Source organism: Sinocyclocheilus grahami, unplaced genomic scaffold (genome assembly GCF_001515645.1).
Source record: "Sinocyclocheilus grahami isolate Dianchi unplaced genomic scaffold, SAMN03320097.WGS_v1.1 scaffold667.1, whole genome shotgun sequence".
In the NCBI taxonomy this organism is placed as follows: domain Eukaryota; kingdom Metazoa; phylum Chordata; class Actinopteri; order Cypriniformes; family Cyprinidae; genus Sinocyclocheilus; species Sinocyclocheilus grahami.
The window spans coordinates 345,283-360,330 of record NW_015505846.1 but is presented as its reverse complement, the minus strand read 5'-3'; the positions used below and the strand labels follow the sequence as shown (position 1 = coordinate 360,330).

Below are 15,048 nucleotides of genomic sequence, written 5' to 3'. Positions count from 1 at the left end.
GAGGGGATCTTACACTGCTCCTGACAGGGTCAAAAAATGCTAGCAAAAAGCAAAAATGCCCTGGAACAGGTCTAGCACTGAAATGGCAAAAATTCTAAATGAATGAATGGAACAAAAGAATGTATTAAAAGGGGTATTTCATTCAGTGTGATTATTTATTCACCATCATTTCATCCCAAACCTGTATGACTTTTAGTAGAAATTAGGTTAATTTCTGAAAATATTCTGGCCACTCTTTTCAAAATAATGAAAGGATTGACAAGAAATAAGCAACCATTAAAATATCATTAAAAATATTCTCAATGAATCATGTGATCCAATTCACAAAATCAGGCTAAATTATTTATTTTAGAAATGAACAGATCTGGTTCCCATGTTCAAAATAGTTAACAGCTCACTGGAATTGAAGATTTTAAAATTCACAAAGCTAATATACTGACTCCAGGCCTCATTTATAAAATGTGCGTACGCACAGATGATCTTAGAGTGTGCATACGCTAAAATCCACGGCAACGATCATATTTATAAAAACGGTCTTTGACGTGGAAAAGTACTTACCGCCACGTCAGGGTCTCAGCAGGCGTACAAACGACTGTTTTGTCTGTGCAGCCTATAAGAATAGGCCTATGTCGTGCAATAACGGTTTTAATAGCCTATATTCTATTCAATGACATTGTTAACTGTTTTTATTTATAACATCTGCTGCTTTGCTTCTATGAAAATGAATAGAGACATCAGAATTAAACTGTTTTTTTTTCATTTACATCTGTTATATTTGTATAAATGCACTATATATTTTTGTGTCAGTACATTAATGAGCAGCATTAGTAAACTGTGTAAATATAAAGAAATGCCAAATCACATGTTTTTTTTCGGACCGGAGACCATAATCGTGTAATAATTTATTTTATGATGATATGAAACGTCCAATATTTCTTTCAATAATGTTTTTTAAAGTATTGCAAGAATTTCGTGATACTAAACTTTTTATTAGTTGTCATAGCAAGTGATTTTAAAAGTAGGATGGCTCACTTTTTATAAGATGACTGAAAATTTTACTTGAATTCCTATTCTTACTTTTGGAAACCTAATTGTTTTATTATTATTATTATTATTATTTCTATTGTTTCTAGAAGTAATAATTTTCATAATAGTCAATCGAAAAAATATAACCACACACACATTGTTTGTCCACAGAATAATTACACATTGTTAAATAAAAAGCGTCCCCGCACAAACCTCTACCTACGCCAGCTGGACCTCAATTTCAGACTCAGTAAAGTTTTTTTTTCTTTGTGCTTGTCATTCTCAAGCACAGAAATTCGGATATTGGCGTGTGATCTTTTATATGGTAATTATATTAATTAGGGGGCGTTTACAAGGCGGAGATCTGACACCAGTCAGCTATGCACAATTTCAAGATAATTTGCGATTTATAAATGTCACATCTGGAAGAGAGGCGTACGTTTTTGTGCGCACGTTCGTTTTCTCTGAATCGCACTTACGCACTTTTGAGAAATGATCTTAGAACAAATTTAGGATGGTTTTTACGCAACATTTTATAAATGAGGCCCCAGATGTGCTGATATTCTTAGATTCTTATGGTGCTTTTGCATTCTTTATGACGCTTGAAGCTTCAGTCTCCATTCAGTTCATATCAATAGAAGAGTAACCAGAGGTATATGGGAAATGAACCTTTTGTGTCCTTAAAAAACAAAACGTAAAGAAAGTCATACTGGTTTGAAATGACAAGCGAGTGAGTAAATATAAGTATACACCAATAAACATCAGCTCTCCTGTCAGAAGTAAATATCCATCAGTAAGAGCATGAGCATTATGTAGTTCAGCACATTTGACAGAAAATACACTATTATGTGCAAAAAGCATCCGCAGGTACAGCCACGTTGAATGATATGTCATGCCATGCATCACCTTCACAGCTCAAAGCAAGCAATTATGCACATATTAGGCATGTTAGCAGTACACTCACCACTAGATGAAGCTGTTAAGTGAATGCAATTTGGGTAACAGACTGCAAAAGAAGATGAGAAATTAGTTGCCTTTACAAACTACAGTTAGCATAAGCACTTAATTAAATTCAAGCTAGCCAATGGCAGTGATATGCAAGTAAACTGCATACAGTATCTATCGAAGGAATTTTATGCTTTGAAATGGACAGATAATTAAAAAGCTTATGAAAACATGAATCACAGTATATACACAAGTAAACAGTGGGAGTCCACATTGAAGGTTATAACAGAAAATAATTCCAACACTACTTCCATCACTAACACAGACCAAATGTTGACACAGAACGTATGGCTTTATCTGTCTTAGAGCACAGAAAGTTACTGATTGAGTTAATGCTTTTGATCTGCGGCGCCATAGTTTGAAGCGACACTTTTTTTCCATGGGCTGGGCATCTAGAGTTTCAGGAACCTAGCTAAGTGGAAGAAAGCATCTGGATATGCTTTAACTAGATTGCATTTACACCTTGCATTTCACCTTGTTTACAGTGTGATACAATGACACTTATTTATGTAAAATGGACAACAGCACTTACATATTATTTGTGGTTATATGGCCATAAAAAAACAACATTAGCATGCACAACTTTGTCGAATATGGTCAGATTCAGTCTATGACCACTTCTAAATATGGTTTTATTGCATCTTGGGTGCATTTACAGAAGTGAACTTGCCATATCTTTGTATTTTCAAACACTTTGTATTTCTGATTTTCTGTCTTATGCAAGTTCACTTCTCAAATTTTAGTTTTTTTTTTTAGAATATTTGACATTTTTACTGTGAAATTAATTCACAGTAACTAATCTGAAATTACTACTAGAAACTAATTTCAAATTGTGGGATTCATCAGACAAATTGTTTTACTTGGACCTTGTGTGACAGCCCACACCGAGTTGTGTGTGATGGTTTGTCAATTTAATCACTCCTGGTTATGAATCATAAACCAGCTTCCACAGAATATAGCTGAAACCATCTACTCACTGCAGCTGAGCGTGCTGTCAGTTTGTGTGTGACTGCCTGGGATAGTCCAGTAACGATGATCCCAGTCAATGACGTTTCCCTCGACATCACAGGTGAGGGCAGACAGCTCGGAGTAGGGCATGGCATAATCCCATAACCGGAAATTGTATATGAAACCATCCAAATTCTGATCATCGACACTGACCGAGCTTGACCCTTTTCCTGCAAGCTGGAGGATTCCCCCACTCGGCAAGGTGTAAACCTGAGAGGCTGCGCAGGTTTTGGCTCGATAGTGGCCTCCAAAGTACACTGCCACAAGGCCAGTGGACTTGGTCCAGGTGAGGCAGATGGGTGTCATGCTGGATGTGATGTCTGAGCTGGTGAGCAGGTCATTTACAGAGCAGTAGGAACCGCTGATGAACAGTTCCATGCCTCTTTCTGTCTTCTCAAATGCCAAAATGGATGTCCCAGAGGCATCAGACAAGGTAAAGATGGTCTCTGTGCTCTTCTGGGCTGTGCGGGCGATCTCAAAGCACACAGTGAACGCCGTGAGAACAGGAATGGAGACTGAATTGGACACTCTCACTACATTCTTGCTGCTTTTTGGCATTGTGACCTTCTGGTTCCTCAGCGCCACTGCCACTGCAAGAGTGAAAAACCATTAGATCTTAAAATATGACAAAAATTCACTTACTTAGTTATTGTGGAATAGAAATTGTTCATTCAAACGTCGTTATGATCTCCAAAATGGCTATGCAGGACAATAGAGACTAAATTCAAACATGAATCAGCTAATATAGAGTAACTATTTCATAATACTGTTTGTTTCAACTCATGAAATCATCCAAGTAATCATTCTAAGACAAGCTTATTAAACGTCTTCCAAAACGGACAGTCATATTCTTTTGCCCATGTTAAAACACCTCTTTTATGTCATATTTGCTGACTCATTTAATTTAAACTGGCAGAAGTTTGTTTCTGTTGGCCATCTCAATATAAAAACCACAAGCAATTTAGAATGGAAAAATACACCTCCAGTTGGACTATTAGATCCCTGCACTCTATATTTGTGATGCTTTTTGACATAACCAGACATCTGACGCTATTGAAGGATCACAGAAAAAGCAATGGGCTTGCTGAATGCTAAACACTAATGAGCTTGATCTCAAAGGTGTTTCATTTCAAACCTGTTTCACTGGGAAGGAAATAGGAAATATGGTGTCTAAATCTGTAAGCTACTGGGTACTAATGGGTACCTTCACACCTGTCTGACTTCATAACAAAGGTTATTTCGTTTTGCAAGAGTGTGTGCTTTTTCATTGAACATAATTGTGTCCGTCAATTTATACAGGCACTCTTGTTGCCTGATAATGAACTGCACCTAGACAAAAGTGTTTTTTGTTTTAGTTTTGCTCACAAAAATATATATTACTCTAAATAAATGTGACTTACCAACTCTTTCCTTGTTTCACAAATTCTACAGAAAATCATTATTTTCTCGTAATTTGTTTCTCGTAATTATCACTCCGCATATTAGAATGATTTCTGAAGGATCACGTGACACTGAAAATTCAGCTTTCCTGTCACGGGAATAAATTACATTTTTATATTAAACATTGAAATATAAAACAGTTACTTTGTAATATTTAACAATAAATTAGTGTTTCTACTGTATTATAGTCTAATAAATGCAGCCTGGGTGAGCATAAGAGACTTCTTTCAAAAATATTTAAAACCTGAAACCAAAATTTTGAACATGAAGCGTACGTTTGACTTTTTACTCTGTTGTGAAAACAGGGATCTGAAATGTTTATGATGCCAATGAGCATGAAATATAAACAATTTAATATATATTATCTGAAAACAAGCCTTATTATCTTATAAATTAAGATAATAATTTAATATTTTTTTATCAAAAACAAGACAAAAATAATGGTTAAGAAAATTTTGCAGACTGAAAACTGATTGACAGAATGAGAGAAGTGCTGAATAACTCAGTATAATTAAATGTTTGTGACTGTGGTCAAAAGAACACAAGATCATATTGATAGCATGAATGGCAAAGCAACATGATGTGAGAAGCTGTGATATGAAACAGAGTGGTAGAGTTTAGAAATGTAATCTTGATAATACTGCTGTCTATTAGGTCTGATGTTTATTCACTATATTAAAACACTGCTTTCATCGTCACGCTTATAGAAAGATAACTTTTTTTAACCACAACACCACAGCAAAACATAATTACTGGCATCCAGTAAACCATAACAGGATACAAAGCATAAATTAATATAAATTTTAAAGAATCATTTTAATTATACATTATGAAATAAATATGAATACATTTCTTAAAAACATTTTTATATTAAACATTGAAATATAAAACAGTTACTTTGTAATATTTAACAATAAATTAGTGTTTCTACTGTATTATAGTCTAATAAATGCAGCCTGGGTGAGCATAAGAGACTTCTTTCAAAAATATTTAAAACCTGAAACCAAAATTTTGAACATGAAGCGTACGTTTGACTTTTTACTCTGTTGTGAAAACAGGGATCTGAAATGTTTATGATGCCAATGAGCATGAAATATAAACAATTTAATATATATTATCTGAAAACAAGCCTTATTATCTTATAAATTAAGATAATAATTTAATATTTTTTTTATCAAAAACAAGACAAAAATAATGGTTAAGAAAATTTTGCAGACTGAAAACTGATTGACAGAATGAGAGAAGTGCTGAATAACTCAGTATAATTAAATGTTTGTGACTGTGGTCATAAGAACACAAGATCATATTGATAGCATGAACGGCAAAGCAACATGATGTGAGCAGCTGTGATATGAAACAGAGTGGTAGAGTTTAGAAATGTAATCTTGATAATACTGCTGTCTATTAGGTCTGATGTTTATTCACTATATTAAAACACTGCTTTCATCGTCACGCTTATAGAAAGATAACTTTTTTTAACCACAACACCACAGCAAAACATAATTACTGGCATCCAGTAAACCATAACAGGATACAAAGCATAAATTAATATAAATTTTAAAGAATCATTTTAATTATACATTATGAAATAAATATGAATACATTTCTTAAAATTGATCATTAATTCTAAAAAAGTATAAATTAAAACATCTAAGATAAATAAACATGCTGTGAAGAGCTCGCCATATATTAAACATACCTTGCTTGTAACTGATATGGAAGCCTTTCTTTTGGATACTAAAGTCTGAGTTAAAGGAAACCTCCATCACATTGCCACTGGAGTTGAGAGTTAGTCCATTGGGTGTTAAGCCACAAAATTTGGCATTATTCGTGCCAGTGCTGATGATGATGCGGTCATAGATGCAGCCGTGCGCTTCCTCGAGCTCAAAATCTAGGAAGGTGATCTGCACTATAAAGCCGGTCGGGGCCTGTATGGTCCACTTGCAGGCCTGACTGGGTGGGTAGTCATTGGGGTAGCAGGGGGAGGTAAAAGAGCCCTGGGAGTCGGTGAGCACCACATTGCAGCTGACGCTACTCTGGCAGCTCTGTGCTACTGCAAGCAAACAGGTCACATGTCACTTTAGCTAGCAAAGGACAGGTATTAGCAGAGGCCAACGACAGGAGAGGAATCAGGTGATAGGAAGATGCATTTAGATGGCTGCTGGGTTAGTGCATCAACAAGAACAGAAGGGGACGGAAACAGATATCAAGTTTGGTCGAGATATGGTAAGTTACTACTAAAGGAATCCCAGAGATTTCCCCATAAAGACGACCTAGAATCTTAAGCCATTTGATAGACTTATGATCAACGTCACTGACCATATCCTTTAAGATCCCTCAATGCAACTCTCGGATATGAAGAATTCAATGGGAAAAAAAAAAAGACTTGACTCTGAGACAATGGCCCCTGTTCATGCAGTCCCGAAAAGCACATAAGCAAAAACCACAGCACTTTTTGGCAAATTGAGCAGCTCTGGGCAATTAAACTTTCTCAAGATGCAGTGGCTACCTCAGGACAAGTTTGATGTAAGTAAACAAACATTACTGAGGGTTAAATTTCATAACCCATTCCAACAAAAGACAAACTAATTCAATGATTTATAATATGCGTGAATAATAATCCATCAGTTTTTTTCTTTCCGCACAAACAATTTTTCCTTTACAGTAATGATACTGTTGAGAACAACAAATCGAACATCCAAGCATAGAGGTCCACTAGCGGCCATAAAAAAGGGTATTCATAGTAGTTAGCTCGAAACTCGCAGGTAATATGGGATTTGATGGCTTTTCACAGATTCCATGTGGGGAACAATAAAGTTGGAGCACTTTAATCCTGAGAACTGCTCTCTAATAGAGGGATAAAGGGTATCCACCCTAGAAAGGGAAAATTATCTTCCTTTTAAAGGGACACTAACTACATCACAGATGATCATACGTGCCTTGTGCTCAGCAGAGTGGACAATAGATACAAAGGCTAAATTTCAGACCACTTACATTTCAATCCAAACGGCCAAAACCACACACTTTTCTCCTTTCTGATTCTGTTTAGAAGTGGTGACATCTAAAAGCGTTTATAGAATCAAAAGATGTATTATTCTGAAAACCCATGAATGCCTATTATCACTACTTTTGCAAATTATGAAATTTGTTCACTCTCTAACAAATTTGTTAGAAAGTTTTTGTATAAATGTCATAGCTTTTCCAGTTGTTTGTGATTTACTGGATAAGGATTTTTAAAATTGTTTTATTTACTCTTAATATTTCTACATGATAAAATATTTCAGAGCTTGGCATATATATATATATACTGTGTGTGTATATATATATATATATTTTTGTCTTAATTTAAATAATTTTAAGCCATCTTAAGTGTTCTTATGACTTTAAGTCAGGTCCAAACCAAATATACTACTAGGTAAACATGACTGAACTTAAAAAAAAAATGTCATCAGGAGGACACAAATTACTAACTATGCATAATTGCGATACACACATTTTTTCTTGCAAAAGTGTTACCGTGTGCCTCAAGGTCAAGTTTTCTAAATGAATAAAATGAACGGATAATTTCTTAATGGAATAACACCAAGAAATTTTCGCTAGTGCTTGTTTCCCATAGCCCTGTACCAGCATTCACGCCAAATTTAAATTAAACTTAAGTTAAGAAAAGTCTAAATATGTGATAAAAATTACTTTTGGAGAGTGACTCTGAATTTAATAAAAGTATAGCACATTATGTGTTATGGCTCCAAGGCAAAACGATCTTTGGCTGTATTGCTGCAAGTTGTAAACTGTAAAACAATTAAAGTAAATAGATTTTATACATGTAACTACCTCAGTTTTTATTTCATTTCACGATGAAAAGCCAGCAGGCATTCTACATGCAAACAACACTTCATAAATGTATAGCAGACCCATTTTATTGGAGCGTAAGCTAAGGTTTCTACACATTTGCATTCTCCTGGTCCCCTCTGAAGGATCAAATACATTGCACAAATCCGAATGTCAGACCAGTCTGAACTGGGTCACTACGAAATTCACCACAAACAAGACCCCATCAACACAACTGGGACAGAAAACGGTGGAAAATTCATAACAGTTGTCCAGCAAAAACAAGGAAAGAGGTGAGAGAAAAAAGATAATTATTTCCGCCATCATGCCTGGGGTTTAAACAAGCAAGGAATGGGATCAGCTTTTGACAAGTGGCCTGTGAGTGTTTTGCCGAAAGAGGCTGAAATCACTATTGGACGGAATCACGCTACTGGAATATCCTGCTGTTTTATAGTTGTGTGCAAAGCTGTCGGAGTGGGCCACAGTAAAAAGCGGCACAACCAACTGTGCTACAAAAGCCACAGCTGTAACCTGGCACAATATTGCGTGCTGCTCAGTTCCTGGTTCCCACCCAGGACGGGTTCATCTCAGTAGTGCATCAGGGGGACAGAACACGTCACCTGCCTTTTTTAATGATTTTTATTCACACAAACTGAACAAAACAGCATCACTCCACTTTACTCACTAGTGAGATCATTCAAAATAATGTGTAAAAACGTCTTTAACAATGAGTAGGCTAGCTGATAACAGCTTTCACTATGTGTTGAGTGTAATTGCATTAAATGCACTGAAAATGAAATGAAACAAATGCAACTTGTAATGTCAACCCTGTTATCTTTTTGAAGGTATAATTATATCACACATATATTAAAAGATATTAACTTAGCTTGAGATGCAACAATGTAACTTATACACTTGAACATATTTAAAATTGTATAAAAATAATGCTTAAAATGTATTAAACTGGTTTTCTAATTCATTCTTGCACTATAGCGATATCCAGAAACAAGCACTGCAGAGAAAAATAATAATGCTTGTTTCAATATGTTTCAACAGTATAGTCAAGTGTAGTCTATTTATGTCCTAAAATAACAAAATAAAATATTAAATGAAATATTGGTGATATGATGAGATTTGCGCAGTATCGTGAAGTGGCTGTTGATGAAGTGAAGGTCAATGAAAGAATGCCTGCATGATTTCACAGGAGAAAAGGAGAGCTTTGATCTCAAAGCGTCCTTTTAGAAGGAGGCCGCTTGGGGAAGATGCCAAAAGATGGAATGCCCGATACAGGAATCTCAGGATAAAAAGGCCTGGGAGATTAAAAATAGCCCTTTCAGCAGTGTATCATTTCGCGCACTCTCCTGGCAGTTTACCTGCTGTCTTTGTACCTCAAGGTGTGCTGCATTCATCTGCCAAAGGTCAATTAACAATTCACCCAAAAATGAAAATCCTGTCATCATTTAGACACCTCTCTGTCATTATGGATGCCTGTATTATTTTCTTGAAAAGAAAAGGAGATGCAAGGCACAATGTCCAAGCTGTTCTTTTTCATATGAAAAAAAAATTACGATTTAAACTCCAAAAAGGACCCTAAAATAACATAAAAGTCATCCTCAGAGATGTATCAGTACCAGTTGTATTCTTATTCATAACAGGGCAAAAAAAAATAAAAATAAATAATAAAAGCTGCGATATGGGATGTGAGCACTGTTGCGAAGTGCCTGCTGATGAAGTGAAGGTCAATATATGTAGTCCATGACATATAGTGGGGCAAAAAAGTATTTAGTCAGCCACCAATTGTGCAAGTTCTCCCACTTAAAAAGATGAGAGAGGCCTGTAATTTTCATCATAGGTATACCTCAACTATGAGAGACAAAATGAGAAAAAAAAATCCAGAAAATCACATTGTAGGATTTTTAAAGAATTAATTGGTAAATTCCTCGGTAAAATAAGTATTTGGTCAATAACAAAATTTCATCTCAATACTTTGTTATATACCCTTTGTTGGCAATGACAGAGGTCAAACGTTTTCTGTAAGTCTTCACAAGGTTTTCACACACTGTTGCTGGTACACTAAAATGGAAATGTGACTACTTTTATGACAGTTTTATGAGGCTTTTTATAATTCAGAATCATAGAATTATAAGCTTAAATCTTTCAAATCTGCTTTCACTGTATGGGAAAAAGAGCTCAGACCTTCTGCCCAGCACTTCATTTAGTGTTTTATGGAATCAAGAAAAAACAATATGTCACCCTGCCGGTGAAAACCCAGCTAAAGTCTTTTTTTTTTTTGTGCGATTTACTGTTTTCTACATAAAATCATCCTTCATAAAGATGTAGAACATTCTGTGAAAATCTAACCTTTATATATTTAATATTGACTGAGTAAGGCCATGTCAAAGATTGAAATCATAGTGAAATTAATGGTTGAAATCAAACTTTGATGCATGTTCTCTCATAATTAGATTTTGAGACTTTAGCCTGGATTTCACAGACAGGGTCACATATAGGCGTGGAATGACATGAGGGTGAGTAAATTATATTATTTTCATTTTTGGGGGAACTATTCCATAATTAAGTCCATCACTTGTTTTTTTTTTTTTGCGTTGCTTTTGAACAGCATGGAGCAACTGTTATAAGGATCCAGTGAGATTTAACTCTATAAACATACCCATAGCTCCAGTCCTTAGCTTATGAAGCATGGCAGAAAAACAAGGGCATCCAAGAACAAACATGTGACAAGTTGTGTGTACATTTGTGGTTTCAGTATGAAAACAAGCAACAAAAGCATATTGTGAACTTATGCAGAAAGGGGTAGGTATCTCTATGGGCCATAATCACATCTGGTTTTAATGACAAGCTCTTGCACGAGGACAGTAAAGATTCCATGTCTGGAAAAGAGAGTCTGTGCGCGCTGTTTACTGAACGTGACCAATCAGATCTAATCAACAAGTTATTTCATCAAGAATTTTCCAAGTTTGAGCAATATTTGATTTAGGCGTGATTTAAATGAGGGCTGAAATGCCTACGAGAGGCGTATGTCCTAAAATGATGTTCAAAATTGCTCTTGGCCTTCTCCGCACAACATTATTCCATTATTTGTTTTGGCTGTGGCTCACATTAATTGAATTTCATTGTTTTGAAAGAGTTTTAGCACTCGACTGTCCGTTGTTTAAACTATTAAAGCACTTTAGAAAGTTCCCTAAAGCTGATTCCCAGCATTAAATCTGATCTTTGCTCTAAACCATTTCTGACAGGCATCCAAAGACCGTAAATGTTCCTACTTGGACCAGTATAACAGGCGAGCCATGGTATGTGACTAATATTAAAAAGACACGTGCTTTTCATATGCAGCGCACAGGGAACTTGAATTCAGCAAAAACAGACCGATTAAGGATTCAAGCTGCCAGTTAAGAGCAAATCCACGGGTTTTTTTTTTAAGCATTGAAATCATTAATAACACGTCTGAATAATAACTCAGTCTCGGGAGAAACTGTCGTAACAAAGATTATGTCAGCTTCACAAAAACAACTACAAATGTTGTGCGTAATGACTGGCCTACAAACAGAAGCAGTCACGGTAAATATTTTAGCCCACCAATGCACGCTGTGAGACCACTGACAGAGCCAGATCTCACCCTTGGGTCCTGTTTTATTTATATATGCAGGAGTATATGTAGGATCTTTCTTCACAACTAAACTGATTGTGGCATTTTAAAAAAAAAACTCCTTTTATGAGATATTTTTAATGTATGACTGGTTGCGACTTCTCAGCAAACAGAATGCAAAGACAAGGACAAAAGCAAGTTAAAGGTGATTAAAAAAAAGCATGATAAAGAGCAAGAAATGTGACAAAGTTGTTTAAACATTAGGAAGCTGAGAAAAAGTTTAAAACAAATATATAAAATGAATAGAGAAATAGTGAAATACGTAAATTGAAAATATAAAATGAGACATTAAAAAGGAAAAAGATGAATTAATGAAATGGAAGCAATGTTGATTAGCATGATGAGCAATCAATATACATAGAAACTCAGATCAGAACTTAACTAAGGATTACATTTCCAGATGACACACTATTTGCATTATAACATTTTACATTTATAACTCTAGAGCTCCTTTACCTGAGATCGAAAAGCAGATCAGCAGCAGGAAGACGGCAAGAGTATTCGGGAACTTCCATCTCCACCACCTACCACTGATGAACGAAATCCTGCCAATCAGATTTAGAAAATTACATTTCAAAACAAAACCACTATTCAATTTATTATGTACATGTAATTTTAGTACAGTGTACCAAAAACCACAACTGCATTAGAGGTTTCATTAAATGGATTGTAGTTAAGGCCAGGAACATCATTTGACGCAACGGATGTTTGGAAACGTTTCGATTTTATTTGCACAAAAAATGCAAATAGCACCATGAATTGTTGTTTCTGGTTTTCTTAGTCATTGACTTAAAACACTTCATACACAGAAACTGGCATAAACTTCATGCATTAGCTTTTCTCACTCACTCACACACACACACACACACACACACACACACTCACACACACACGCACACAGGAGTACAATATCTTTATTCATGCGTCTATAATTTGGGAGAACTTTGAAAGTTTAAATTATGTATTTGTAGCATGGAAACCATTTTTTTCTTGTCAGAACAGTGACCACAGCCATGCAAAAACTGCCCCGTTACATAATGACTAATCACTCTCCCATGTCAGCCATAATAAGTTTGCTGAAAAAGATCATGGATGGTGAGGTTTACAAAAGAGTTCGCCACGATTTACAAAGCAAAACTTGAAATGACAGGAAACCAGAGACTAAAAAAAACATAAGAGAACCATTTATATTTAGTGTGTTATCTATTAAAGCGGTTCATGCATGTAAAAAATATCATAGCTGCTAAAATAAACAGAAGCATACCATGAAACAACATTTTAGCTATATCGAAAAGCAGTATCTAAAAAAAGAAAATTACAATTCTTAAAAGTACTCTTGTTCCATATGCCGTTTAAAGGGATAGTTCACCCAAAAATGTTCATTCTGTCATCATTTACTCAACTTCATGTCTCATGACTGTATAGAACACACACAAAAAGTTACTTTGAAAGTCACTGGAGTCCAAACAACCTTGAACTCCATTGACTTCTATATTATGGACAAAAATACAGGTTTGGAACAACATGAGTGTGAAATTTCACTTTTGGGTGAACAATCCCTTTAAACTATTGTTAACCCTACAATACATAAACTGTCCAATGTCTGTCCATGTTCAAAAAGAGGTCAGGATACTGAGATATACAGTACAAAACTCAACATCCCCTTAAAATCAATGATTGCAGTCTAAAACCTGATCAGAATGGATCACTATTTTGGTTCTTCAGATCCACAATAAATAATGGACTGTATGGAGCATTGCCCAGGTGTCCCTGCTCTCATTCCTTCATAAAAAAACTACTACTGACACAATCAGCATCAGTTTTCAACTTTAAAATGGCCCTTCTGAGAATTTTTTATCAAAGATTGTTGGCCAACTGCATGCACACCAACCAAAGGTTTAGAGCTTTCCGTAAAAGGGAAGTTGACAAACAACGCACTTAAAAATAACAGATCTTAAATGGTTCTTTGTAGCACCATAGATTCAGAAAAGAACCCTCTTCTTTTTATCAAGAACTGTCCCTTTTGAAATAAAAATATTCTATGAAAAATATCTCTGTTATTCAGATCAGCGTGTTTGTTTCGGAGTTCTTTGAAACATCACAACATACATGGTTTTCAAAAGAACTAGAGAAAAAAAGTTCTTCAAATGATTCTCCTGTTGCATCAAGCTGTAAAATCTTGGTTCTAACTGGACACTTTGTTTTAAGAGTAAAGTAACAAAGCATGTGGCACCAATCCACACATCCATCTCAGATTAACCAACTGCACATATCTGTGACTTTTCAATACAAACCACATTAAGATGCAAAATTTTAAATTGAATATCAACAAACAACCCCTGGTCTGAAATCTGCTTCCAAGGCGGCGAGTTGTGGGGAGTCATTATCTGAGGTCCATGGAAAATGAAGATTCCAGCGGGAGATGACAACCACTAGAAACCTCGTAAATTATTCTGATGAAGATGGTTTTTGTATAATTGAGCATTGTTCATCTGTATTATGATTAGGGTGATAAATGTCTTCATTATTATAAATGGATGGACAATTCTCTCCTTCTGAGACTGAGAATGTTTTAATGAGATTATCGCAATGCTTCATTTGATACTATGGTTAATAACACCTAGTCTGTAAGCTTCTGTTGCCAAGACTTGAAGTGTGTGAAGTTACAAGATCCTGTGTGAGGTCCCGAGATCTCGTTTCATTTTAACAACCACTGTCAAAAGATAATAGAGATCTCTATTTTCGGCCCACAGTGCAGTTTAGCGAGGGCAGAATCAGCCAGCAGGACAATAGACAGGGCCCTGAATTCATATTTTATTAAACAACCACAACATGCCATCAGTAGTATTCATTAGTAGGCCACAATGGTGGAATAAAATCATTAAATAGGACATGAAACAAGAAGGGAATCTTATGTAAGAGGAATATAAGTCAACACCCTGAAATAAATCATTGTTACAAATCATAACGTTTCTACATATTTTTCAGCCTTAAAGGGGTCCTATTATGCTCTTTTACAATGTCTTGAATTTATCAAATGGAAAGTTCATGGTCTTGTATTATATATATATATA

The 15,048-nt window shown here is 35.4% G+C and overlaps 1 protein-coding gene across 1 annotated transcript in view; it reads right to left on the bottom strand.

Annotated features, from left to right (window-relative positions):
* The window catches only part of LOC107558929 (G-protein coupled receptor 126-like), a 38,211-nt gene that overhangs the window by 20,752 nt on the left and 2,411 nt on the right, over window positions 1–15,048 (bottom strand). The window contains exons 2-4 of the mRNA XM_016242630.1: window positions 12,431–12,519; window positions 6,179–6,532; window positions 3,009–3,629 (exon numbers count right to left, since the gene is read on the bottom strand). Coding sequence (XP_016098116.1) covers window positions 3,009–3,629; window positions 6,179–6,532; window positions 12,431–12,519 — 1,064 coding nt within the window. The remainder of the gene's footprint in view (window positions 1–3,008; window positions 3,630–6,178; window positions 6,533–12,430; window positions 12,520–15,048) is intronic.